The sequence below is a fragment of the Phoenix dactylifera genome, unplaced genomic scaffold, assembly GCF_009389715.1.
Source record: "Phoenix dactylifera cultivar Barhee BC4 unplaced genomic scaffold, palm_55x_up_171113_PBpolish2nd_filt_p 000263F, whole genome shotgun sequence".
Lineage (NCBI taxonomy): Eukaryota > Viridiplantae > Streptophyta > Magnoliopsida > Arecales > Arecaceae > Phoenix > Phoenix dactylifera.
The window spans coordinates 78,913-105,482 of NW_024067753.1; the positions used below are offsets into that span (position 1 = coordinate 78,913).

The 26,570-nt window shown below is 40.6% G+C and overlaps 1 protein-coding gene across 1 annotated transcript; it reads right to left on the bottom strand.

The window, feature by feature from the left end:
* Positions 1 to 24,465: 24,465 nt before the first annotated feature.
* On the bottom strand, positions 24,466 to 26,236 carry LOC103698348 (anthocyanidin-3-O-glucoside rhamnosyltransferase-like). Its single transcript, XM_008780346.4, has one exon. The coding sequence runs from the start codon at positions 26,139 to 26,141 to the stop codon at positions 24,717 to 24,719; it is 1,425 nt and encodes a 474-aa protein (XP_008778568.2). The 5' UTR covers positions 26,142 to 26,236; the 3' UTR covers positions 24,466 to 24,716.
* Positions 26,237 to 26,570: the final 334 nt, after the last annotated feature.

The following is a 26,570-nucleotide window of genomic DNA, read 5'->3' on the forward strand; positions in this document are numbered from 1 at the left end:
AAAATAGGTTACATCTTTAGCTTTACTTTCACCGGCTTTTACAAAGAAGTTTTTAAGAAATTTCTATTTGTTCTTAGGCTTATACCCTAATCCGGCTCTATTAAACACAGCTCTTTGACTATTAAGAATTATTTCTAGTTTTTTAGAGCTATAAGTAAACTTCTCAACAATAGGTTATATTTTTCAAGTTCTTTTGTTAAGCTCAGTTTTTCTATTTTTAGTAGGTTTAGATCTTTTGTAAAGTTATCTTTTAAAGTTTGACTGGTATTTTTTAAAACAAAGATTTTCTTTGTTAATCCTTCCTTTTCTTTAATTAAGATTTCTATTTTTAGTTTCAGTATTTTATTGTTAGTTTCAAGCTCTAGGTTTTCCTTAGTTCGATTTTCTTTGTTCTTAGCTAGCTTTTCTGTCTTATACATGTGGGTTTGATTAGATAGCTTTAATTCTTTGTTTCTAATGGTTAGTGCTCTATATTCCTTACCTCGAGAGCCTGAAGAACAAAAAGGCAGACACACCTTCAGAAGGTATGCTAAACTTGCTCGTAATTGAAACTAACCTTACGGTTTCCTCTACTTCGAGTTGGGTTATAGATTCTGGTTCTAGTGCTCACTTGTGCACTACTATGCAGGATTTAAAGGAAAGTAGAAGACTGGCGGAAGGTGCGGTAACCCTTTGGGTTGGCAACGGGGCAAAAGTTGCTGCTGTGGCTATGGGCACCTACCCTCTACGACTACCATCTGGTTTTAGTTTATTACTTAGAGACTGTTATTATGTACCTGCTGCTAGCAGAAATTTGATTCTGTTTCATGTCTAGCACAGGAAGGTCATGTTTTTACATTTGACAAAGACTGCTATTCTATTTATTTCAGAAATAAAATAGTCGCACGTGGTTTTATGATTGACAGTCTCTATCATTTGCATATGGATATGTCTATAAATGTGTCTGAGCAAGAAATGAGTGCCAAAGGATCCAAGAGATCCAGGGATGAGATAAACCAAAAATATTTGTGGCACCTCAGACTTGGCCATATTGGAAAGGACAGAATGAACAAAATGGATAAAGATGGACTTCTCGGCTCATTGACTTCTGAGTCATATCCAGTTTACGAGTTCTGTCTTCAAGGAAAAATGGCTAGATTATCATTTGTAGGACATGGGGAGAGGACCACTGAAATACTTACCCTAGTACATACAGATGTATGTGGCCCATTCGATGTGCTAGCCAGGGAACGTTATTCGTACTTCATTACTTTTACCGATGATTATTCACGGTATGGATATGTGTATCTTATGAGACACAAATCTGAATTTTTTGAAAAGTTCAAAGAGTTCAGAAATGAAGTAGAAAAATAAACTGGAAAACCCCTTAAGACTCTTCGATCAGATCGAGGAGGAGAATACCTTAGTAGAAAATTTTGGGACTATCTCAAGAAGAATGGCATAGTCTCACAATGGACTCCTCCGGGTACACCTCAACTCAACGGGGTGTCAGAGAGGAGAAATTGGACTCTATTGGATATGGTCCGGTCCATGATGAGCTTCACTGATTTACCTATGTTTCTTTGGGGAGATGCCTTACTTACTGCAATTTATCTACTGAATAAAGTTTCCTCTAAATCCGTTCCTACCACACCGTATGAGATATGGCATGGTAAGAAACCAAGTCTTGGTCATCTCAAGATTTGGGGATGTCCATCCCACGTCAAGCGACTACAGGCGAACAAGCTAGAGGCTAGGACCATAAGTGCTCGTTTCATAGGATATCCTAAAGAGTCATTAGGATATAATTTTTACGTCTTAGAGGATCAAAATGTATTTGTGAGCCGACATGCCATCTTCTTAGAAAAATAGTTTATCCTTGATAGAAGCAGTGGGAGAAAATTGAGCTTGAAGAGAAAGTCTCTGAAAAGCAACGAGTCATGGATCCTATAGAACCCATTCATACAGAGCCAGTACATGTTGTTCCTCCACCTCGCAGATCTAGTAGGGTCTTCCATCCTCCTGATAGATACTTAGGTATGATTAAAGAGGATACTAAGAAAATGTTCCTCATGGGAGATAGGGAACACATAGAGGATCCCAAAACCTACAACGAGGCGATATCAGATATCGATTCCGAGAAATGGCTGGAAGCTACGAAGTCAGAGTTTGACTCCATGCATTCCAACCAAGTCTGGACTTTAGTAATCCACCAGAAGGTATTGTACCTATTGGATGCAAATGGATCTACAAAAGGAAGATAGGTTCAGATGGAAAGGTAGAGACCTATAAGGCAAGGCTAGTAGCGAAAGGGTATAGTCAACGCGAAGGCATTGACTATCAGGAGACCTTTTCACCTGTAGCCATGCTGAAATCCATCCGAACATTGCTTGCCATTGCAGCATTTCATGATTAAGAAATTTGACAGATGGACGTGAAAACAGCTTTCCTAAATGGATATCTTGATGAAGATATCTATATAGAACAGCCTTTAGGTTTCACTTCCAATGATGAAAATCATAAGGTCTGCAAGCTGCGAAGGTCCATTTATGGACTAAAGCAAGCATCTCGGAGTTGGAACACTCGTTTCAATGATGCAATCAAAACGTTTGATTTCATCAAAAATGAAGAGAAACCGTGTGTTTATAAAAAGGTTAGTGGGAGTGCTGTCGTTTTTCTCGTACTGTACGTAGATGACATTCTCCTGATTGGGAATGATATTCCAATGCTAACCTCGGTCAAGGTCGGTTGTCAAAAGAATTCTCCATGAAAGTCCTTGGGGAAGCATCCTATATTTTGGGGATAAAAGTCTATAGAGATAGATCTAAAAGGATGCTTGGCCTATCACAAAAGATGTACATAGAGAAAGTGCTGAAAAGGTTCAGCATGGAAAACTCCAAAAGAGGTCTCTTACCCCTTAGGCATGGAATTCATCTCTCCAAGAAGATGTGCCCCAACACATCTGAAGAGATTCAACGAATGAGCAAGATCCCTTATGCATCGGCAATAGGGAGCCTCATGTATGCCATGCTGTGTACACGACCTGATATAGCCCTTGCTGTGAGTGTCACAAGCAGATATCAGTCGAATCCAGGTGAAGAGCACTGGACAACTGTGAAGAATATTCTTAAGTACTTAAGAAGAACTAAAGATTTATTCTTGGTCTATGGAGGAACATCAGAATTAAAGGTAGAAGGGTACACAGATTCAGACTTCATGACTGATATCGATGATAGAAAGTCTACATCTGGATATGTGTTCTTGTGCAATGGTGGTACGGTGAATTGGAAAAGTTCTAAACAACCGATCATTGCTGATTCTACTATGGAAGCTGAATACATCACCGCCTCTGAAGCTGCTAAGGAAGGCTTCTGGTTCAAAAAATTCATTGCAGAGTTGGACATGATGACATCAGATGTCATAACACTCTACTGTGATAATAATGGCGCCATAGCTCTTGCTAAGGAGCCAAAAGTCTCATCAGAAGCCCAAGCATATAGAGCGGCGCTTCCACCTCATACGCGACTATGTTGAGAAAAAGTATGTCGAGGTGCAGAGAGTAGACTCCGCGAACAACGTGGCGAACCCGTTCACTAAGCAGCTGAGTCAGCAAAAGACTGAAGCCCACCTTGAGAAGATGGAACTTAGATATATGACTGATTGGCTTTAGTGCAAGCGGAAGATTGTTAGATGTATGCCCTAGAAGCCAATCTGGCTGACACATTGTTAATTCTAGGATATAATTTTGTACTTGACTATTTATTATTGAATAAATAAAAGGCATCTTTTTAATTCATATTGTTTATGTGTCTATGAATCGTCCAAAAATTAATAAAATGATGATGCATATTCTTAAGAGTTAAGAATTTGAACCATGCATCATTGGTGATTAATTTCTGAATGTTCTTGATCAATGAATCATCACGAGGACGGTGATCGATCCGATGAGATCAGTGCACACATCGCTTTCCTTATGGATGGACGAGACTCGAGTCCACAATGTAGGGACACTGAAGTGATAGTGCAGGTGCTTGTTAGAGAACAAGGGTACTGAGCGTGACCAAGACAAGAAGTCACTTGGATGTCTATCCACTCATCAGTGACTTGCTTGATGTTGCAGTAGTGTGACTGGTCCTTTGACCTACGGTGCTTCGGCTACTCACAGTGAGGTTATTGTAGTTTGACTGCACGTATACATGGTCTCTAGAAATATGGGTCCATGCAGTATAGATTTGTTGGAAATTATGTCCTAAATCCAATCAATTGTTGATTGTAAATGTATTTGAATCAATTATAAATAACATGGTATTTATTCATCACTAGAACATCTTCACAAACTCCGATGTGATGAAGTCCTTAGGACTGCTTTGTGTAATGAAATATGATTTTGTCACACAGGTCCTTAAATGTTCATGACCGTATGATATACTATTAATAGGACGATAGTATTATCGGGCGTAGGTCATTGTGTATCATATTTGTTGGTTGTCTTCCAAACCAAAGAGTATAGAGATACTAGTATGGTATACAGGTGAATGGTAGTGTACGTTCACTGAACGTGACCAATTGACGGACTCTCTCTTGTCAAGAGTTGTTCCGAGTGGATATGGGTATATGTATCCTTTAGACTTGAGATTGCAATCGGTGGCTTGCAAGCAACTCACTGTACTTTGGTGCCGGACTACCTGAATTTCTAATCCAGCGACGAAAGGTTTCTGGGTCCAGTCAAGTACTTGTGGTAGTCAGTTGCAGATCAAGATGGGATTGACCTCCCTTAGAAATAAGGGTGAATGCCTTGTGTTTTCAATTAAGTAGTACCCTGGCCAGGAAAAGTCAAATCACTATCACTTGACTTATTGAATTGAAACATATTTCCGGATGGATCGTTTCAGGGTAGACAGACTCTAAACCCATCCTGGGCATTTTCTGGTCAAGAGGATGAATTATGCAGTAACCATAGTCCATAGGTTCTAGAATGTTGCTTTGCATCTATTCGGCCTATCCGGTCGTCGGGTCCCATTGCTAGATGGTTACTTCGATTAGTGCAGGAAGTGTTCTTGTACTACCGGCTTAGGTTCGAACCTGTGAGGTCACACGCTTAGAAGTTTCTGGATTGATCAAATGGCTGATTGACGATTGAGAATCGTCTAGAGGTAAAATAGTCAATGTGATTGACTGATTGCCCTAAGCAATTGTTGCTTGGAGAAGTTAATTGGTGATTAGATCACTGATTAGACTCAATTTGATTGAGTAATAGAGATTGGGCTTGACCAAATTCAAATATGATTTGAAGTTGGTAAAACCGTAATTGACACCAAAATTGGTTTGGTGAAAATGTCTAATTTGTCCCAACCAAATCAGATTTGGCTTGAGTCAATTTGGATTAAAATCAATTATGATCCTAGTATGACTAGGACTTCCTTCCCTATGTGGGACCCACATACTGTATGTGGGACCCACGTCCTGCCTAGGTGGGACCCACATACTGTATGTGGGACCCATGTCCTGCTTAGGTGGGACCCACATACTGTATGTGGGACCCACATCCCGGCCACCTCACCCCTTTGCATGCGTGACACGTGGCGGAGCAGGACACCTCTTTTGCTTGCATGCGTGACACCTCTTTTGCTTGCATGCGTGACACGTGGTGGAGCAGGACACCTCTTTTGCTTGCATGTGTGACATGTGGCGGGCCTGGACACCTCACACTCCTCCTGATGTCATCCATGACCTCATCTGCCTCATGAGGTCATCCATGACATCGCCCTCCAGGCCACCTCACCCCTTTGCATGCGTGACACGTGGCTGAGCAGGACATCTCTCTTCCTTGCATGTGTGACATGTGTCCTGGCAGGACACCTCACAGGACACCTCATAGGGACACCTCACCTTCTTCTTGGCCTATAAATAGGCCACCCCTCTTCCTTCTTCCTAACACATGGAGAGCACCAGAGAAAGAGAGTGAGAGGAGAGAGTAGTTCTGAAGGTGAAAGCCCAAGAAGGAGTTCTTGAGCTGTGAAGGTCCATCTTCTTCCTTCTCCCTTTCAGCCAACCTTCTGCCTCCCTGCGAGCTAGCACTCCCCGGGAAGCTGATCATTCCGGAGCTTCGCGTGGACGAGTCATCGAGGCCGGACGCTTGTGCGGCTGCGAAGCATCCTTGAAGGAACCTCCTTCTAAAGGTAAGAGATCTGATCTCTTTTATGGTTGAGATATGATCTCAATCTTCAAATCACAAGAAATTGTGATTTATGCATATTGATTTGAATTACACAATCCTCGGGATCTGAGGGCTTTGTGATATATGGTGTCAAAGCAAAGGATTAGTGGAGACTATCCGATTCTCGGGAACTCTCACGCGTGATCGTGTGACGAAGCGTGGCTCTCCACCCGGGGGCTCATATGATGAGTGCTTTGATAGGCACGCGCGGGTGTCACCCTATGTATTGGGACTGAGCCTGCGCCACATGTGATGTGCAGTTGAAGACTGTCTTCGACTGGTACCAGAGTTAAAATATCTAAAATATCAAGCATGTTTTTGGTTAAAATGTTTAACCCGTTCTTTCCGCATAAAAATTTTCTGAAATTCATGCTTAGCCCTCTGCACGCACACCATCAGTGGTATCAGAGCCCGTCCAGGTTCTTTGTAATATCAAATATCTATGCAAGATGTGATCTTTTACATATGATGTAAACTAATTATATTATTTCATTATGTTATTCATATGATGAATGAACATGTTTGTTTGCATGATTAACTTGAATCTTAAAAGTGTTTTAACGATTTAAAGTTACGGAGCATGCAAAACAAAGATAAGACATGAATAATGTAATATACTTAATTATGAATTGAGTAATGATATAGATCCTAGACTTTAAATGTGATTTGAATGTCTAAGACATTGCATAATTCATGGGGTAATGGGTTAGCTAAATCAAATCCAAATGATTTGGACTCAATGGTTGAAATCAAACTTGGTAGAGTAGTTGATCTAATCTAATTAAAGTTGTTTCTTAGATTGGGTCAAGATTGCTCTTGATCTTTGCAATAGTTGTAGTTGATCAAGTCCATGTCTTTGATTAGACCAAATGGATGTTGATTTAGGCTTCGTGGTTGAGCTTGAGTTATGATATTGATCGAATTGAAATTGATAAACCAGCTGGTGTCAAAGGCAACTGTAATCAGTAGGTTTTTAATTGGGAGCTACTTGCTGGGTTTCGGTCCAGTCAAGTTAATGGCATACCCTTCCGCTGATCTCACTTACCTGGCCATCTTGGTGAATCTCTTTTGATCAGATCTCTGATTGACTCTAATTGACCCATGCCTGTAAGAAAATCAGTTGGACTGATTTAGGTGCGCTGACTTGAATCTATTTCCTATGATACCTGACTTATGAAGTCAGTGGGAGGATTTGGATTGAGTCAGCTTTTTATTATAAAAATCCTCTAAATTATTAGGTCCATAAAATGATATGGTTAATGGAGATGACCACGTCATAGCCTCCCATTAGTTGTGTGATAATGAGTCCAATACGTCTATATACATTGGAGGCGCGTGCGCGCACAGGTGCGTATCGGCCATTGGAATTGTCATACAATAATGATGAGTCGGTTGCAACTATTGGAATGGGTGGTCCGGTTGGATACCGGCCAAAGTCGGGCTTGACCATCTATTAGATAGTTTGCATTGATTGCTACATGTTAATGGTTGGACCTGACCGGGACTTTTAGTAGTGTCGATATACGCCTGCTGAAGTGCTTCCTGGGGCAGAATGATCACTAGAAGTTGTTTAGTTGAAGCAATTTGTTATGAACCTACCTTTAGGTGTATTTGGGTTGATACCGACCAAAGTCGGGCCCAGGTATAGCCTATTGGATTCTAGTGCCCACTAAAGAATTAAGAGTAATTCTTCGGATTAGAGGTAGAGGCTCCCGATTCGTATAAAATAGTGGAAGGATCTTTAGACTAAAATCCATGTCTTTAGATTAATTGATTCATTTACTAATAAGGCCATGGTTTTATCCTTTATGCAGAAATGTCCTCTTATAAGTTCCCCCTATCACTATTGGATAGTGATGAGCCGACTAGACCTTTGATTAAGAATCAGGCTAACTCGAGTGCTAATGAGAGAAATCAGCAAAGAGTTGCTGGTCAAGGTGGTTATATGATAACACCTTATAATTTCTCTGTATGTGATATGATGACTTGGGTATTGGATACCGGAAGTCCTTTTAATATCTGTAATACGTTGAAAGGACTGCAAGTCATTGAGAATTTCGGTAACAATGAGAAATTCCTAAATGTTGGAGATGGAAGAACTGTTCCAGTTCTTGCATTAGGTAATATTCAAATTGTTTCAAATTCTCACATAATTGCCCTTGGTGAATGTCACTATTGTCCTAGTTTCTTAATGAATGTCATTTCCGTTGGTCATTTGGCCTTAAACGGTTATGAAATTTGTATAAAGAAGGATTATTGTGATATCATTATGAATGGTGTTACAGTAATCAATGAACGATTAAACAATGGCATTTATGTATTGTCACAACCTGTTAGTGTAATGTACACTACAAGTAAACGCCCTAGATCTGATGATGTCTCTGATATCTACCTTTGGCATTGTAGGCTAGGTCATATTAACAAGAACAGGATCAACAGGTTGGCCTCACTGGATATTTTAAATATTAATGATTGTGAATCATTACCTACCTGTGAGTCTTGTCTTCTTGGAAAAATGACCAAGTCGCCTTTTACTGGAAAAGGTATACGAGCTGGTGCTGTATTAGGTCTTGTACATTCGGATGTATGTGGACCTATGAGCACTAGTGCAAGAGGTGGATACAGCTATTTCATTACATTTACCGACGACCTATCTCGGTATGGGTATGTGTTTCTTATGAAACACAAGTATGAATCATTTGAAATGTTCAAATTATACCGTAATGAAGTAGAGAAACAAACTGGACAGTGTATTAAGATACTTCGATCTGATCGAGGTGGTGAATACCTCTCCAGTGATTTCTTGACATATCTGGAGGAGAATGGGATTCTCTCTCAGTGGACCCCTCCCGGAACACCGCAGCATAATGGTGTGTCTGAAAGGAGGAATCGGACTCTGTTGGACATGGTCCGATCCATGATGGGGTTTACAGTTTTGCCCTTATCATTTTGGGGTTATGCACTTGAGACCGCTTGTTATATTCTTAATAGAGTTCCCAGTAAATCTGTGACTAAAACTCCATATGAGATATGGACCGGTCAAAAGCCTGTACTCTCTCACCTTAAAGTTTGGGGGTCTCCAGCCTACGTCCGTCGTTTGAAAGCAGATAAACTGGAAGCTAGGTCGGAAGAATGTCTTTTTGTCGGCTACCCAAAAGAAACCAAAGGGTATTATTTCTACCAGGTTAATGAACAAAGGTTGTTCGTCAGCAATAGAGCTGTCTTCTTGGAGAAGAAATTTCTTGGTGAAAGAACGAACAGCTCTAAGGTTGAGCTTGATGAAGTTCAACAGGTAGAGGATCAGACAACTAGAACTGAACCGTTAGAGTCTGATTTGATTGGATCAAACTCAGAACCCATTAAGGTTGCACCCGTTAGGCGATCCGGTAGAGTACCGCATCAACCGGATAGATACTATGGTTTTCTTGTCCGGGACGATGATCCCATTGGTCTCGATGAGAACGATGAGGATCCCGTCACCTATATGGATGCTATGCAAAGGTCTGACTCTGATAAATGGCTTGGAGCCATGGAATCTGAAATGGAGTCCATGAAGGTCAATGATGTATGGACATTGGTTGACCCACCCGAAGGATTTAAACCCATAGGGTGTAAGTGGATTTTCAAACGGAAAAGAGGCGCAGACGGAAAGGTGGAAACCTATAAAGCTCGTCTGGTTGCCCAGGGATTTCGTCAGTGTTATGGTATTGACTATGACGAAACGTTTTCGCCTGTGGCAATGCTGAAATCCATTCGGATCATGCTTGCGATTGCGGCCCATCTGGACTTTGAGATCTGGCAGATGGATGTTAAAACCGCTTTTCTAAATGGAGATTTAGAGGAACAGGTGTATATGATACAGCCTGAAGGTTTTATTTCTGCAGATGAGTCTAAGGTGTGTAGGCTGCAAAAGTCCATATATGGACTAAAGCAGGCATCTCGGAGTTGGAACATTCGTTTTGACAGGGTTATCAAAACTTATGGCTTCGTTAAGAACGAAGAGGAACCTTGCATATACAAATGGACTAATGGTACGGTAGTCTTATTTCTTGTACTGTATGTGGATGATATTCTCCTAATAGGGAATGACATTGCTGCACTACAGGGAGTAAAAATATGGCTTTCATCACAATTCTCCATGAAGGATTTGGGAGAAGCATCCTACATCCTTGGGATGAAGATCTATAGAGATAGATCTAGGAGGTTGCTCGGTCTGTCCCAATCCATGTACATAAATACTGTGCTGAAACGTTTCAGCATGAAAAATTCCAAGAAAGGCTATCTTCCGATAGGTCATGGAATTACTCTTTCTAAAGGAGATTGCCCCACAACTCCCCAAGAAAGAGAGCGTATGAGTAGAATTCCATATGCCTCTGCTGTGGGATCTATTATGTATGCTATGACTTGTACTAGACCAGATGTGGCGTATTCACTAGGAGTAGTGAGTAGGTACCAATCTGACCCAGGAGAAAGCCACTGGAAAGTTGTAAAGACTATCCTCAAGTATTTGAGAAATACTAAGGATAAGTGGCTTGTTTATGGAGATACTGAGTTGAGACTTGTCGGTTATACCGATTCAAGTTTTCAATCAGACCGTGATGATAGCAAGTCTGTGTCTGGTTATGTTTTTACCCTGTGTGGTGGGGCTGTCTGTTGGAAGAGTTCCAAGCAGACTACTATAGCGGACTCTGTGTGCGAGGCGGAGTACATTGCGGCATCGGATGCGGCAAAGGAAGCTGTGTGGCTGCGGAAGTTCATTGCTGAGCTCGGAGTTGCACCCTCCCTTAGTGGACCAGTCCTTGTCTATTCGGATAGCACTGGTGCCATTGCTCAGGCCAAGGAACCAAGAGCTCACCAGCGCACCAAGCACATTCTGCGCAGATATCACCTGGTTCGTGAGATAGTAGAACGAGGTGACGTTGATCTTCAAAAGATTGACGGGAAGGATAACTTAGCCGACCCCTTCACTAAGGCCCTCAGTGTAAAGGAGTTTGACCATCATTACTTGAAGATGGGTATACGATACTGTACTGATTGGCTTTAGTTAAAGTGGGAGTTGTTGGAAATTATGTCCTAAATCCAATCAATTGTTGATTGTAAATGTATTTGAATCAATTATAAATAACATGGTATTTATTCATCACCAGAACATCTTCACAAACTCCGATGTGATGAAGTCCTTAGGACTGCTTTGTGTAATGAAATATGATTTTGTCACACAGGTCCTTAAATGTTCATGACCGTATGATATACTATTAATAGGACGATAGTATTATCGGGCGTAGGTCATTGTGTATCATATTTGTTGGTTGTCTTCCAAACCAAAGAGTATAGAGATACTAGTATGGTATACAGGTGAATGGTAGTGTACGTTCACTGAACGTGACCAATTGACAGACTCTCTCTTGTCAAGAGTTGTTCCGAGTGGATATGGGTATATGTATCCTTTAGACCTGAGATTGCAACCGGTGGCTTGCAAGCAACTCACTGTACTTTGGTGCCGGACTACCTGAATTTCTAATCCAGCGACGAAAGGTTTCTGGGTCCAGTCAAGTACTTGTGGTAGTCAGTTGCAGATCAAGATGGGATTGACCTCCCTTAGAAATAAGGGTGAATGCCTTGTGTTTTCAATTAAGTAGTACCCTGGCCAGGAAAAGTCAAATCACTATCACTTGACTTATTGAATTGAAACATATTTCCGGATGGATCGTTTCAGGGTAGACAGACTCTAAACCCATCCTGGGCATTTTCTGGTCAAGAGGATGAATTATGCAGTAACCATAGTCCATAGGTTCTAGAATGTTGCTTTGCATCTATTCGGCCTATCCGGTCGTCGGGTCCCATTGCTAGATGGTTACTTCGATTAGTGCAGGAAGTGTTCTTGTACTACCGGCTTAGGTTCGAACCTGTGAGGTCACACGCTTAGAAGTTTCTGGATTGATCAAATGGCTGATTGACGATTGAGAATCGTCTAGAGGTAAAATAGTCAATGTGATTGACTGATTGCCCTAAGCAATTGTTGCTTGGAGAAGTTAATTGGTGATTAGATCACTGATTAGACTCAATTTGATTGAGTAATAGAGATTGGGCTTGACCAAATTCAAATATGATTTGAAGTTGGTAAAACCGTAATTGACACCAAAATTGGTTTGGTGAAAATGTCTAATTTGCCCCAACCAAATCAGATTTGGCTTGAGTCAATTTGGATTAAAATCAATTATGATCCTAGTATGACTAGGACTTCCTTCCCTATGTGGGACCCACATACTGTATGTGGGACCCACGTCCTGCCTAGGTGGGACCCACATACTGTATGTGGGACCCATGTCCTGCTTAGGTGGGACCCACATACTGTATGTGGGACCCACATCCCGGCCACCTCACCCCTTTGCATGCGTGACACGTGGCGGAGCAGGACACCTCTTTTGCTTGCATGCGTGACACGTGGTGGAGCAGGACACCTCTTTTGCTTGCATGTGTGACATGTGGCGGGCCTGGACACCTCACACTCCTCCTGATGTCATCCATGACCTCATCTGCCTCATGAGGTCATCCATGACATCGCCCTCCAGGCCACCTCACCCCTTTGCATGCGTGACACGTGGCTGAGCAGGACATCTCTCTTCCTTGCATGTGTGACATGTGTCCTGGCAGGACACCTCACAGGACACCTCATAGGGACACCTCACCTTCTTCTTGGCCTATAAATAGGCCACCCCTCTTCCTTCTTCCTAACACATGGAGAGCACCAGAGAAAGAGAGTGAGAGGAGAGAGTAGTTCTGAAGGTGAAAGCCCAAGAAGGAGTTCTTGAGCTGTGAAGGTCCATCTTCTTCCTTCTCCCTTTCAGCCAACCTTCTGCCTCCCTGCGAGCTAGCACTCTCCGGAAAGCTGATCATTCCGGAGCTTCGCGTGGACGAGTCATCGAGGCCGGACGCTTGTGCGGCTGCGAAGCATCCTTGAAGGAACCTCCTTCTAAAGGTAAGAGATCTGATCTCTTTTATGGTTGAGATATGATCTCAATCTTCAAATCACAAGAAATTGTGATTTATGCATATTGATTTGAATTACACAATCCTCGGGATCTGAGGGCTTTGTGATATATGGTGTCAAAGCAAAGGATTAGTGGAGACTATCCGATTCTCGGGAACTCTCACGCGTGATCGTGTGACGAAGCGTGGCTCTCCACCCGGGGGCTCATATGATGAGTGCTTTGATAGGCACGCGCGGGTGTCACCCTATGTATTGGGACTGAGCCTGCGCCACATGTGATGTGCAGTTGAAGACTGTCTTCGACTGGTACCAGAGTTAAAATATCTAAAATATCAAGCATGTTTTTGGTTAAAATGTTTAACCCGTTCTTTCCGCATAAAAATTTTTTGAAATTCATGCTTAGCCCTCTGCACGCACACCATCAAGATTGACTGCAATAGGTTCACTGTAGGAGTAGGGTATGCACCTATATGGAATCTATCGACCATGGAAGATAAGAAGAGATCCTATGTGATTTATAAGACTGAGTTCGTAAGACCTCGGCCGGGGCAGTAAAAATAGTGAAGAAAGAGTTTTCCACTCTCGAGCTTAAGTCAAATAAATCTTGACATATGACAGACGATGGGGTTTAACGAGTTGTCCATGACCTCCGTCCTGTAGAGATCTACGATAGTAGGACTGTATCACACAATAACTGCACCTAGAGATTAATTATTCCATTTTGCTAGGTAGCCACTACATGCTGCTAGGTGTCACTGGTGGATGGTGAGACTCACAGAAAATATCTCGATGGTCGATAAACCCTAATGAGTTGAGTTGGAATCGTTCCAACCCATTGAAAGAAGTTTTCAATGATATTGTGATAGAGATTGCAATATATCTTACTACCAGTCAGAATAGAACCTATGGGGTCACACACATTAGAGGCATTGACTGATCCGATAGCTGAATCATGATTATGAATCACAAATAATCAATTCGATTGATGATCAGTTGAAGAAGGAACAATGGAAATTAGTTAATTGGACTTAAACACGAATCCTGGATTCCGGGAGTCCTAATTGGATTAGGACTGAAAATCCTACTTGGACTAGGACTGGGAGTCCTACTTGGAGTAGGATTCCTATAATCCTAATTAGATTAGGATTTTGAATTCAATATGGATTCCTACTTAGAATAGGATTCCTAGAAGTCCTAATTAGATTAGGACTTCGGATTCAAATAAGAGTCCCAATTGGATTAGGACTAAAATTGAATAAGTCCTAATTGGATTAAAATTTCTTAAGTTTCAATTAATTGTTAATCTAATATGACTCCTAATTGGATTAGGATTGAAGAGTTCAATTGAGTCATGATTCATTGAGTTCTAATTGGATTAGGACATTGCATTGATCAAACCCAAAATTGGTTCACCCTTGGACTAAGCCTAATTAGATTAGGGCTTAGCCACATTAGGGCATCCCAATCCTCCTTAGAGGAGGATTAGGGTTAACCATCAGGGAGGGGCATGCGCCCCTCCCCCTTTTTCATCCGGGTGCCGATTGACTTATTTCCATCCATATCAAATTTCTTTAGCATCTCCTTGATGTACTTAACTTGATTGATGAAAATTCCTTCCTTAGATTGTCTGATTTGAAGTCCAAGGAAATAGTTCAGCTCTCCCATCATGCTCAAATCAAATTCACTCTGCATTAATTCAGCAAACTCTTCGCAAAGATGATTGTTAGTAGCACCGAAAATAATATCATCTACATAAATCTGCACTATTAACATATCTTTGCTTTTCTTTTTCAAAAACAAGGTTGTATCAAAATTCTCTCTAGAAAATTCATGATCTAATAGAAATTTGCTAAGTCTTTCATACCATGCTCTAGGAGCTTGTTTTAGACCATAAAGTGCTTTATTTAATTTGTAAATATGGTTAGGGTATTGAAGATTTTCAAAATTAGGTGGTTGTTCTACATAAACCTCCTCATTAATATACCCATTTAAGAAAGCACTCATTACATCCATTTGAAATAACTTGAAGTCTTTATAACATGCAAATGCTAGTAACAATCTAATTGCCTCAAATCTAGCCACAGGAGCAAAGATCTCATCAAAGTCTAAACATTCTTCTTGATTATACCCCTTTGCTACTAGTCTAGCCTTGTTCCTAATCACAACTCCATTTTCATCAAGCATATTTTTGTACACCCATTTAGTTCCAATTATTGAGTATTCAGAGGATCTTTCAACTAAGTTCCATATATTGTTTCTTGTAAATTGATTAAGTTCCTCTTGCATAGCATTTATCCAATTTACATCATTTTCAGCTTTTTCAATGTTTTTAGGTTCTAAATATGATACAAATGCAAGATGATTATTTAAGTTCCTAAGAGAAGCTCTAGTTCTAACAGGTTGAAATGGATCATCTAAGATTAACTCTTTAGGATGACCGTAAGCATACCTCCAAGCCTTTGTAAGCCCATGATCAGCAATTACCTCTTGGCTTGTTGAAGTCTCTTCAATTTGCTACGGTTCATCCTCTTGCAAGGTCATGTCATCCATCTTTTCTTCAAGTATCCTTGCATCATCATCAAAAGCTACTCTCTTGTTAGAGGAAGTATCATTAGTCTCATCAAAAATAACATGAATAGATTCTTCAATAATAAGAGTTCTTTTGTTGAAAACTCTATATGCCCTACTTGATGTAGAGTATCCCAAAAAAATACCTTCATCAGATTTGGAATCAAATTTGCCTAATTTATCTTTACCATTATTATGAATGAAACACCTACAACCAAAAACATGAAAGTAGTTTACTTTGGGTTTTCTATCTCTCCAAAGTTCATAAGGTGTTTTCTTTATAATTGGTCTCAACAAAACTCTATTTAAAATATAACATGATGTGTTAATAGCTTCAGCCCAAAAGTACTTTGGGAGATCACTTTCACACAACATGGTCCTAGTCATTTCTTTTAGGGTTCTATTCTTTCTTTTTACTACTCCATTTTGTTGTGGAGTCCTAGGTGCAGCAAAATTATGAGTTATCCTCTTTTTACTACAGAATTTTTCAAAGAGATGATTTTCAAATTCTATTTCATGATCACTTCTAATAGCTATAACTGAAGTATCTTTTACATTAGTTACTTCCTTATATAATTTCTTAAATACTGAAAATGCTTCCTCTTTATGGGCTAAAAACATGATCCATGTGTATCTAGAAAAATCATCTACTATGACAAGACCATACTTCTTTCCACCAAGGCTTGTGGTCCTAGTTGGTCCAAAGAGATCCATGTGAAGTAGCTCAAGAGGTCTAGTAGTAGAAATACAGTTTATAGACTTAAAAGAACTTCTAGATTATTTGCCAAATTGACACGCTCTACAAATTTTATTTTTCTCAAATTTCAGCTTTGGCAAACCAATCACAGAATCTCTTTTAATTAATTTAGACAGTGTATCCATACTTGCGTGACCTAATTTATGATGCCATAACCAACTTGCCACATTGAGCTTAGTATCATTAGCTACTAAGCAGCGGCTGTTTTTAGCAAGATCATCAAGATTTTACTATATAAACATTGCCACGTCTTAGTCCTTTGAAAACTAAGCTATTGTCAATTGAATTGATTATGATGCATAAAGATGACTAATACAAAACATCAAAACCACTATCACATAATTGACTAACGCTAAGTAAATTATGCTTAAGACCATCTACAAACCGAACATTATCAATAAGGGTTGAATGTGTGATTTGTATTTTACCGATACCAATGATGTGACCTTGGTTATTGTCTCCAAAAATCACCGCACCTCCTTTCTTAGATTCTAGGGGAAAGAATTGCTCCTTGTCACCCATCATAGGTCTTGAGCAGCCACTATCCAAGTACCAATAGTGTTTATTAAGCTTGGTTGCAAGACACTCCTATACAAAGAAATCATACAGTCTTAGGTACCCAAGTTTTCTTGGATCCTTCAAGGTTTGCTATGTTAGTTCCTTTTGGAACCCAAACCTTTTTAATCTTTCTTTTATTTTCTGTTTTTCTATAGTTGCATACATTAGCTTTATGTCCTACTCTACCGCAACAAAAATAGGTTCATCTTTAGCTTCACTTTCACTAGCTTTTACAAAGAAGTTTTTAAGAAATTTCTGTTTGTTCTTAGGCTTAAACCCTAACTCGGCTCTATTAAACACAGCTCTTTGACTATTAAGAATCATTTCTAGTTTTTCAGAGCTATAAGTAAACTTCTCAACAATAGGCTTATATTTTTCAAGTTCTTTTGTTAAGCCCAATTTTTCTGTTTTTAGTAGGTGTAGATCTTTTGTAAAGTTATCTTTTAAAGTTTGATTGGTATTTTTTAAAACAAAAATTTCCTTTGTTAATCCTTCCTTTTTTTTAATTAAGATTTCTGTTTTTAGTTTCAGTATTTTATTGTTAGTTTCAAGCTCTAAGTTTTCCTTAGTTCGATTTTTTTTATTCTTAGCTAGCTTTTCTGTCTTATACATATGGGTTTGATTAGATAACTTTAATTCTTTGTTTCTAATGGTTAGTGCTCTATATTCATCCATTAACTCATTAAAAGCATCACATAATTCTATAAAAGTAAAATCTAAATGGTTTTCAGTACTTACCTCATCCTCATTGGCCATAAGGCAGAAATTGGCCTTCTCCTCTTGTTCCTCTTCCGATGATGATGATGACTTATCGGAGTCAGTCCAGGTGGTGAGAAGAGCTTTCTTCTTCTTGTGCTTGTTGATCTTCTTCAGCAAGGGGCAGTCGGCTCTAAAATGATCCGACTTCTTGCATTCGTAGCATCTGATTCCCTCACTTTCCTTTTCCTTACCTTTATCCTTATTAAAGGAACTCGAAGGAAATCTCTTCTTATGGAAGGGCTTCTCCCTATTGATGAATCTTCGGAATTTTCGCACAAGGAGAGTCTCTTCTTCATCTTCCTCATTGTCTTCTTCTTCACTACTGCTATTGCAAGAAAGATTTTTGTTAGAAGAAGTAGACTTGAGGGCAATTACCTTTTTCTTATGGGAGGATTCTTCTTGTGTTGTTTCATCGTGAGCTCATGCGTCATTAGAGATCCAAGAAGCTCCTCGAGTGGCAGCGTGTTCAAATGTTTTGCTTCTTGGATTGCCGTGACCTTGGCTTCCCATGACCTTGATAAAGAGCGAAGAATCTTCCTGATAAGATCACTGTTAGTATAACTTTTGCCAAGGCTTTTTAAACCATTGACAATATCAGTAAATCTGGTGAACATGCAAGTGATGGTTTCATTAGATTCCACTTTAAATAGCTCATATTTATGAACTGGCATGTTGATTTCAGACTCTTTGACTTGATTTGTACCCTCGTGGGTAACCTCAAGCCTATCCCAGATTTCTTTGGCAGAATTACAGGTGGAGATCCTATTGAATTCATTAGGATCCAAGGCAAAATAAAGAACATTTATTGCTTTGGCATTTAGTTGTACCTTTCTTCTATCGTTATCATCCCAATTTTTTTCAAGCTTGGGTATAGCAATGTTATCAACATAGATAGAAGGAATATATGGTCCATTAACTATGATGCTCCAAACATCATAATCTTGGGCTTGAATAAATATTCTCATTCTAGCCTTCCAATAGGTATAGTTAGCTCCATTGAACAATGGAGGCCTATTGGTGGATTGCCCCTCCCTAAGGGAAGATCCAAAAGGGGTTGTCATCTTAATCTTTTACTCTTTTAAAAGATTGGAACACCAATCGATATGAGAGCACCTGCTCTGATACCACTTGTTGCCCAAGGAGACAATCCAAGAGGAGAGGGTGAATTGGGTTTTGATTAAATATTGATCAATTAAAAATTAGATGAGTGATTAACTAAATCTATTGCAAGTGGATTAGTTAGATCACTAGATGCAATAAGTGAAGAGAGAGAAAGAGACAAAGACTAATACAAACACAGAGAGGTTTATAGTAGTTCAAAGCCAACACTTGCTTCCACGTCCACTTTCCAAGCCTCACTTGAGAGTTCACTATAATCCCTAGGATTACAGCCGGTTGTTTTGCAAGCTCATAACTAAACTTGTTGTTTTCACGAGATCGCAACGAACTCGGTCGGTTTTGATAGGCTCGCCGACTCGAACCAAACGATTGTTTTTCCGGGGTGACAATCAAACTCAGTTGGTTTTTTCCGGTTCACCAACCACAATCTTACACCGTTGGTTTTATCTTTAGCTCACCAACAAACCTTACAACCCTTGATTCAATTTTCTAATTGAATCAAGTACAAAAAGCAAGAGTTTAAAGTTCACAAGTAGAGCTTCTAAAAAGCAAATATTAAACAATATAAACAAGATTAACTTAGAAGCCCTTAAACAAATTTGAGATGAGGAAGTGCGGCTTCTCGATTTCTGAGTCTCCTCTTGAATGAGTTGGAGGATGGAGAACAGTCGGTAGAGCTTTGAATGCGAAGGAAACATTTTTGGTTTGAGTTGAATGCACTTCTCCCTTCTCTTACTTGGATTCAATCTTGAGAAGCTTTTGGTGGTTGAAAATCTTTAATGCTCAAATGGAATAACTCTCTTCTTGTCTACTACTGTTCACTCTAGCTATTTAAGTGATTCCCTTCGAAAAATAGCCATTAGAGAGGAGATATGAGCCGTTCTGATCCGTCTGCACATTCTGACAATGTATCCGTTGGGATCGGAGTCGGCTCGCGCGATCTGGAGTCGACTCGGCTGTTACTGGTGTTGACTCGCACTTTACTGGAGATGACTCGGCCACTGTTCCAAATTTGAATTAAAGTGCATGCCTTGTCCTGGGGTTGACTCGGACCAAACTGGAGTCGACTCATCAACAGCTGGAGATGACTCGGGCACTTCGGGGTCGGCTCGTTCTCAGGGTTCCAGAAATCCAACTTTCTGTATTTCTCTCACGAGTCGACTCGGCCAAACTAGGAGTCGACTCGGATGACTTCGGAGACGACTCTGGAACACCTGGAGTCAACTCGTTCACAGGGTCCCCAAAACTGATTCTCTGCCTTTCAGACTGCTTTCCTCTGGAAGTCGACTCAGAAAAACTGGAAGTCGACTCGCGCTTTACTGGAGATGACTCTAAGTCTTCGCGAGTCGGCTCACTGACACGGTCTCAAAAACTAACGTTCTGTCATTTTGTCTGCTTCCCTTTGGAGTCGACTCGGGACCATTTGGAGTCGACTCGCCAAGCATCAGAGTCGACTCGCAACCTTTTGGAGTCGACTCGCTAACAGGATCTAAAATCCATCGTTCTGTCTTTCTGTCTGTTCTCAGTCGGAGTTGATTCAGAGAGTCCCGGAGTCGGCTCGAGCTTTTGCCAGAAACTTCAAGTGTCCTGGAGTCGACTCGCAAAGTTCAGGAGTCGACTCGTGATGCAGACTTTGGTTCAAATAGAGTTCAATACTTAACCAAAATACTCTGAACCAAAGCTCAAGGCACTTAGACAGAAATTCATAAAGATTTACCTGAAACACTAGATTGAATTCATTAGAACAATATAAGACATACTCAAATGCTTTGAGCTCATCAAAATCAATTAGAGAATACTCAATCACTCGACAAGTACCTCATCTCAACCACTTCTACAATAATTTCTGAATAATACTTAACTGTGTGCACAGTTCATTTAACTATATTCACAGACAAAATATCTGTGTTCTAAAGCACATATACTGTGTGCAGAGATAGTTTTATTGTGTACACAGATAAACTAAATGTGTTCTTTGGTATATCATAAGTCTTCAAGTTTAAATGAACTTTGTACGATGCTGGATTAGGTGTTCACTACTTCATTTTGGGATGTGCCTATCTAGATTGAGTGTTGATAAGTTTTAGTACCTCACCTCAACCACTTCTACTACAATTTCCTAATAACACTTAACTGTGTGCACAATTTATTTAACTATATTCGCAGACAAAATATCTGTGTTCCGAAGCACATATACTGTGTGCAGAGATAGTTTTACTATGTTTACAGATAAACTAACTATGTACTGGGGTATATTATCAGTCTTCAAATTTAATGAACTTTGTGCGATGCTCGATTAGGTGTTCACTGCTTCATTTTGGGATGTACCAATCTACATTGAGTGTTGATAAGTTTTAGTACCTCATCTCAACCACTTCTACAACAATTTTCTTATAACACCTAACTGTGTGCACATTTTATTTAACTGTGTTCGCAGACAAAATATCTGTGTTCCGAAGCACATATACTGTGTGCAGAGATAGTTTTACTGTGTGCACACATAAACTAACTATGTTCCAGGGTATATTAATAGTCTTCAAATTTAAATGAACTTCGTGCGATGCTAAATTAGGTGTTCACTACTTCATTTTAGGATGTGCCAATCTAGATTGAGTGTTGATAAGTTTTAGTACCTCATCTCAACCACTTCTACAACAATTTTCTAATAACACTTAACTGTGTGCACAGTTCATTTAACTATGTTCGCAGACAAAATATCTGTATTCTGGTTTCAGAATACTGTGTGCAGAGATAGTTTTACTGTGTGCAAAGATTAACTAACTGTGTTCCGGGGTATATTATCAGTCTTTCAATTTAAATAAACTTCGTGCAATGCTAGATTAGGTGTTCATGCTTCATTTTGAGATGCTTCAATTTAAATATCTTATCTCAACCACTTCTACAATAGTTTTCTAATAATACTTTACTGTGTGCACAGTTCTATTAACTATGTTCTCTGACAAAATATATGTGATCCCAAACTGTGTACGCAGACGATGTTCTGAAATTTCAGCATGCCGGTCGAAGCACGAGATTACTCTACTAACTACAATTGATAAACAAAAAATTAAATTGTTTACTTCTTTGAAATTGAATTACAGTAATTACATTAAATCCAATGCAATCTTCACAAGGGTACATTAGCAAGGGACACAAGATCATATGCATAGAACACGTTCCCTTCAAACTGATCTCCATGATCTCTGAATTATATGGCTTCCGACCTGGAAAAACAATAAGAATAAGAATACAACTATGTGGCTTTGCGTGCCATAGGATTGTAAATGTTTGCCATGGTGTGCCAATGGTTGATTAAATGGATGTCAATATATATTCACTGGATAATTGTGTATTATTAACTGTTTTCAAGAATTTGTTAACTGCATGCCGGTTTCACTCAACTGCGTGCGAGATTCTATTTATATGTGTACAAAGTTGATTTAAATGTGTTCCATGCTTTATTACCTATCTTCCAAGCATATTGAACTGTGTCTAGAGAAGAATTGAATGTGACCAAGGATTTAACCGTGTTTTCGAACAATGCTTAACTGTGAATGAAATTCAACGAGAGGAGGGGATCGGAGACAGACGAATCAAAATTTAACCAAAAAGATCCTTCACCCTTCTGGTGCCACTGGCCTCACGGGAGGAGAAAATAAAAGACAAGAAAAAAAAAGAAAAAAAAAGAAGAATAGGAAAGAAAAAGAAGAAAAAAAGAAAAAATAATAAATAAATGCATAAATATATATATATATATATATATATGAATGAATGCATGAATAAATAAATAAATAAATATTATATTGTAATAAAATAAAATAGTTATAAATAAATAAATAAACCCATTGCAGTCAGGGCCCCTCCTGTGGCCACCATGGCCCGACACCTTTCTAGCGCCACGGGCCTCACAGGAGGAGAAAATAGAAGAAAATAAAAAAAAGAAAAGAAAAGAAAAGCAGAAAAGGAAAGAAAAAGAAGAAAATAAAAAAAAATAAAAAAAAAGAAAAAAAAAGAAAAATAGTTAGGTAAGCTTGGCACCAAATGCATGGCACACATTTAAGTAAGCTTGGCACGCAGTTAATCAATATTTGAACACTAGGACACAGTTAAATTTTCTCGGGACAGTTAAATAAGCTTGAAACACACATAATCTAGCCTAGCACAGAGTTAAATCTTTTTGGTACACAGTTAAATAAGCTTAATTGTGTACTAAAAAGACTTAATTGTGTGCAAAGAAAATTTAACTGTGTGCAGAACAAACTTAATTGTATACTAAAAAGACTTAACTGTATGCAGAAAAGATTTAACTATGTTCCAAAATGATTTAACTGTATGCTAGACTAGATTAAGTGTATTCCAAGCTTATTTAACTGTGTGCCAGATTAGATTAAGTGTTCAAACATTGATTAGCTACATGTCAAACTTACTTAAATGTGTGCCACGTGTTTGGTGCCAAGCTTACTTAACTATTTTTCTTTTCTTTCTTTTTTTCCTTCTTTTCTTTTCTTTTCTTTTCTTCTTTTTTTTTCCTTTTCTTCTTTTTCTTTCTTTTCTTTTCTTCTTTTTTTTCTTTTCTTCTATTTTCTCCTCCTGTGAAGCCGGTAGCGCCAGAAGTGGGTCGGGCCATGGCGCCCACAGGTGGAGGCCCGACCGCAACGACCACAGGAGGAGGCCCGGCAGCGGCAGCTTTATTTATTTTATTATTTATTTATTTATTATTTTATTTTATTACAATATATTATTTATTTATTTATTAGTTCATTCATGTAAATATAAATATTTATTTATAAATTTATTTATTTATTTATTTATTTCTTTTTTTTCTTCTTTTTTTTTCTTTTTTTTCTTTTTTTCTTCCTTTTTTTCTTTTCTTTCTCTTTTTTTTGCCTTCTCTTCTTTCCTTCTTCTTCTTTCTTCTTTCTTCTCCTCCCGCAAGCCAGAGGCGCTGGAAGTGGGTCGAGCCATGGCGGCCGTAGGAGGGGTCACGGGAGGAGGTCGGGCCCCCGCTAGCGGCGGCCGTAGCTGGCCAGCAAAGAACTCCTCTCCTCTCGTGAGGTCAGCAGTGCCGGAAAGGGGACGGGTCGCGGCGTACGCTAGAGGAGGGCGGGTCGTGGCCGGCGATAGCCGCAGGATGCGGGAGGATGCGGGAGGTCAACGGCGGTTACCGTTGCAAGAAAAAAATTTGCCGACGCTTTTTTGTAGCGTCGGCAATATAGAGTCGCCAAAACCCTTTATTGTTGTAGTGTTCCCACCATGGAAGCGGGGGTGGAGGCATTCTCGGCGGCCCAGCCATGGGAGGGGGCGAGCTGGGGCGGTCGGCGGCAGCCGCGGTTAGCCATTTTCTTCTTCTTCTTCAAGGGGATGGGAGATCAGGAGGGACGGGGGCATTTTGAAATTTTTTAAAAAAATAAAAGGGGCTCAGGACCGAAAATTACAATTAAGAAAGGTTCTAGACAAGATGTTTTTGTCAGCAAGGACTTTTGTTACAGAGGTGTCATTTGAAGGATGGGAAAGTAATTTCTTCTAAAAATTATCCAACTGTCTTTCACCTTTCATTGTGGCTTCATTCTATGGCACAGTACAGAATGCAAATACGTAGGGGCAGCAACAACACAGCACAACAGCTGAGTGATTTTTTTAGTTATATTATTGAGCTTTACTTAAGCATTTTTATAATTTCGCGTGAGATCTTTTTGTACTTTTACTAAAGCATTTACGTAATTTCAGCTTGCCAGCAATGAACGACTTCACAATCACACCATAAAAAGCTATGCGATAGCCAACTCCTTCAATTTCTCCAACATGTCCACCATAAATTTCTCCTGCACCTCCTCATCCATCAAGAACTCCTTCAATTTCCTATGATTCTCTCTCACTCTCCTTCCACTCTCTTCTCCAGTCTCCGTCATCACCTTCCTCACAGCCTTGCACACTCCCTCCCTTCCAAATACCCCATCCTCCCCTCTCCTCTCTACCTCCACTCCTATCTCCAAATCTCTGGCAAACAACGCTGCGTTCAAGTACTGATCCCCCTTCTGTGGCAGCATCACCAGCTGGCACCCTGCCATCACCCCCTCCATCACCGAGCTCATCCCGGCATGACACACGAAGCACCCTACACTCTTGTGCCTTAAAATGTGTTGCTGTTGCACCCACCCTCTATGCAACACTCCTCTCCCTTTTACCCTCTCCCCGAACCCCTCCGGCAGCTTCCTCCTCAGCTCCTCCTCCTCTTCTCTTCCTTCACTATTCTTGGGAAAGTTCAGCACCACAAAAAAGGGTAGCCCAGTCATCTCGAGCCCTAACACCAACTCCTTCACTCCCTCATCACTTAAGAATGTCTCGCTCCCAAAGGAGCTAAACACGACGGATTCCTCCGGGAAACCATCCAGCCATCTTGCCCGCCGTTCTTCTAGCTCCCCCGAGGGTGGCTCGGGCACAAGCGGACCGGCGAGGAGGAAGGGTTTCTGGAACTGGGACTCAACGTAAGCGATGTACTGGCCTTCAAGCTCCATGCATGTTTTGGCGACAACGGCGGTGCAGCCATCCAAGCAGGCGACCACGCGGTCGTAAACACACGGACCATTGTCGAACCTCTTGAAAAGGTAGAGGAAGTCGGCCGCTTGGTAGGACGGGATGGTGCTGACCGAGGAGGTGGAGGGGAAGCCGTCAGGAGGGTTCTTCAGGTCGTCGACGGAGGGGTTGGGGCCATGGAGGCGGCGGGAGGGGACGATGTTGTACGCTGCGCAGATGGTGGCGAAGATAGAGAAGTGGAGGGACTTGATGCCCATGGAGTGGGCAAGGGAGGGGAGCCACTGCATTGCGAAGTCAAAGAAGACAAAGTGGGGCCGGAGATGGCGGAGGAGGGACTCTACCTGGGGCTTGGTGAGGTCGACGGCGAGCTTCAGGAGCTCGGCAGCAGCAGGGGTCATGTCGGCGGTGCTGGTGGCGTCGGCAGGGAGGCCGGGGACCTGAGGGAGGTCGAGAGGGATGATGGCTATGGAATGGTCGGAGGGGAGGAGGGTGGCGATGCGGGGAATGTTGCCGGCGATGGAGAGGAAGCTGATCCGGATGGCGGCGCCGCCGGTGGTGGAGAGCTTGCGGGCTAGCTGGATGAAGGGGCTGATGTGGCCAAAGGCTGGCCAGGGGAAGAGCAGCACATGGAGGGGGCTGTTGGTTGCAGTGCCCCCCATGGCTGTTTGGATGGTGTTGGGATGCAATGGTTTTTGTGGAGCGGCGAAGCAGGTCTCATGCAATTATTGTGTGTGTGTGTGTGTGTTTTTTTTTTTTTTGCGCTAGAGCATGCATTTATTGTTTGCCCATTAAAAAAGATGCAGACAGGGGAGAATTTATGTGATCCTCAGAGCTCGAACGTGGAGAAATGTGATCCTCAGCGCTAGTTCGTGCACGAGAACCACAAATCTGCGGGTGACTCAAAGCTTCCAATTTAATTGTAGATGCTGACGGATGCTTAAGTCTACATCAACCTTTACAATATCCAGAAAACAACAATATTTCTTTATCAGCATATATTAAAAATATCATTAATTTAAATTTTATTAGATATTTTATAGTTATGAGATATTTAAAAGGAAAAATTATGTGGCGGTCCAAATTTAGAC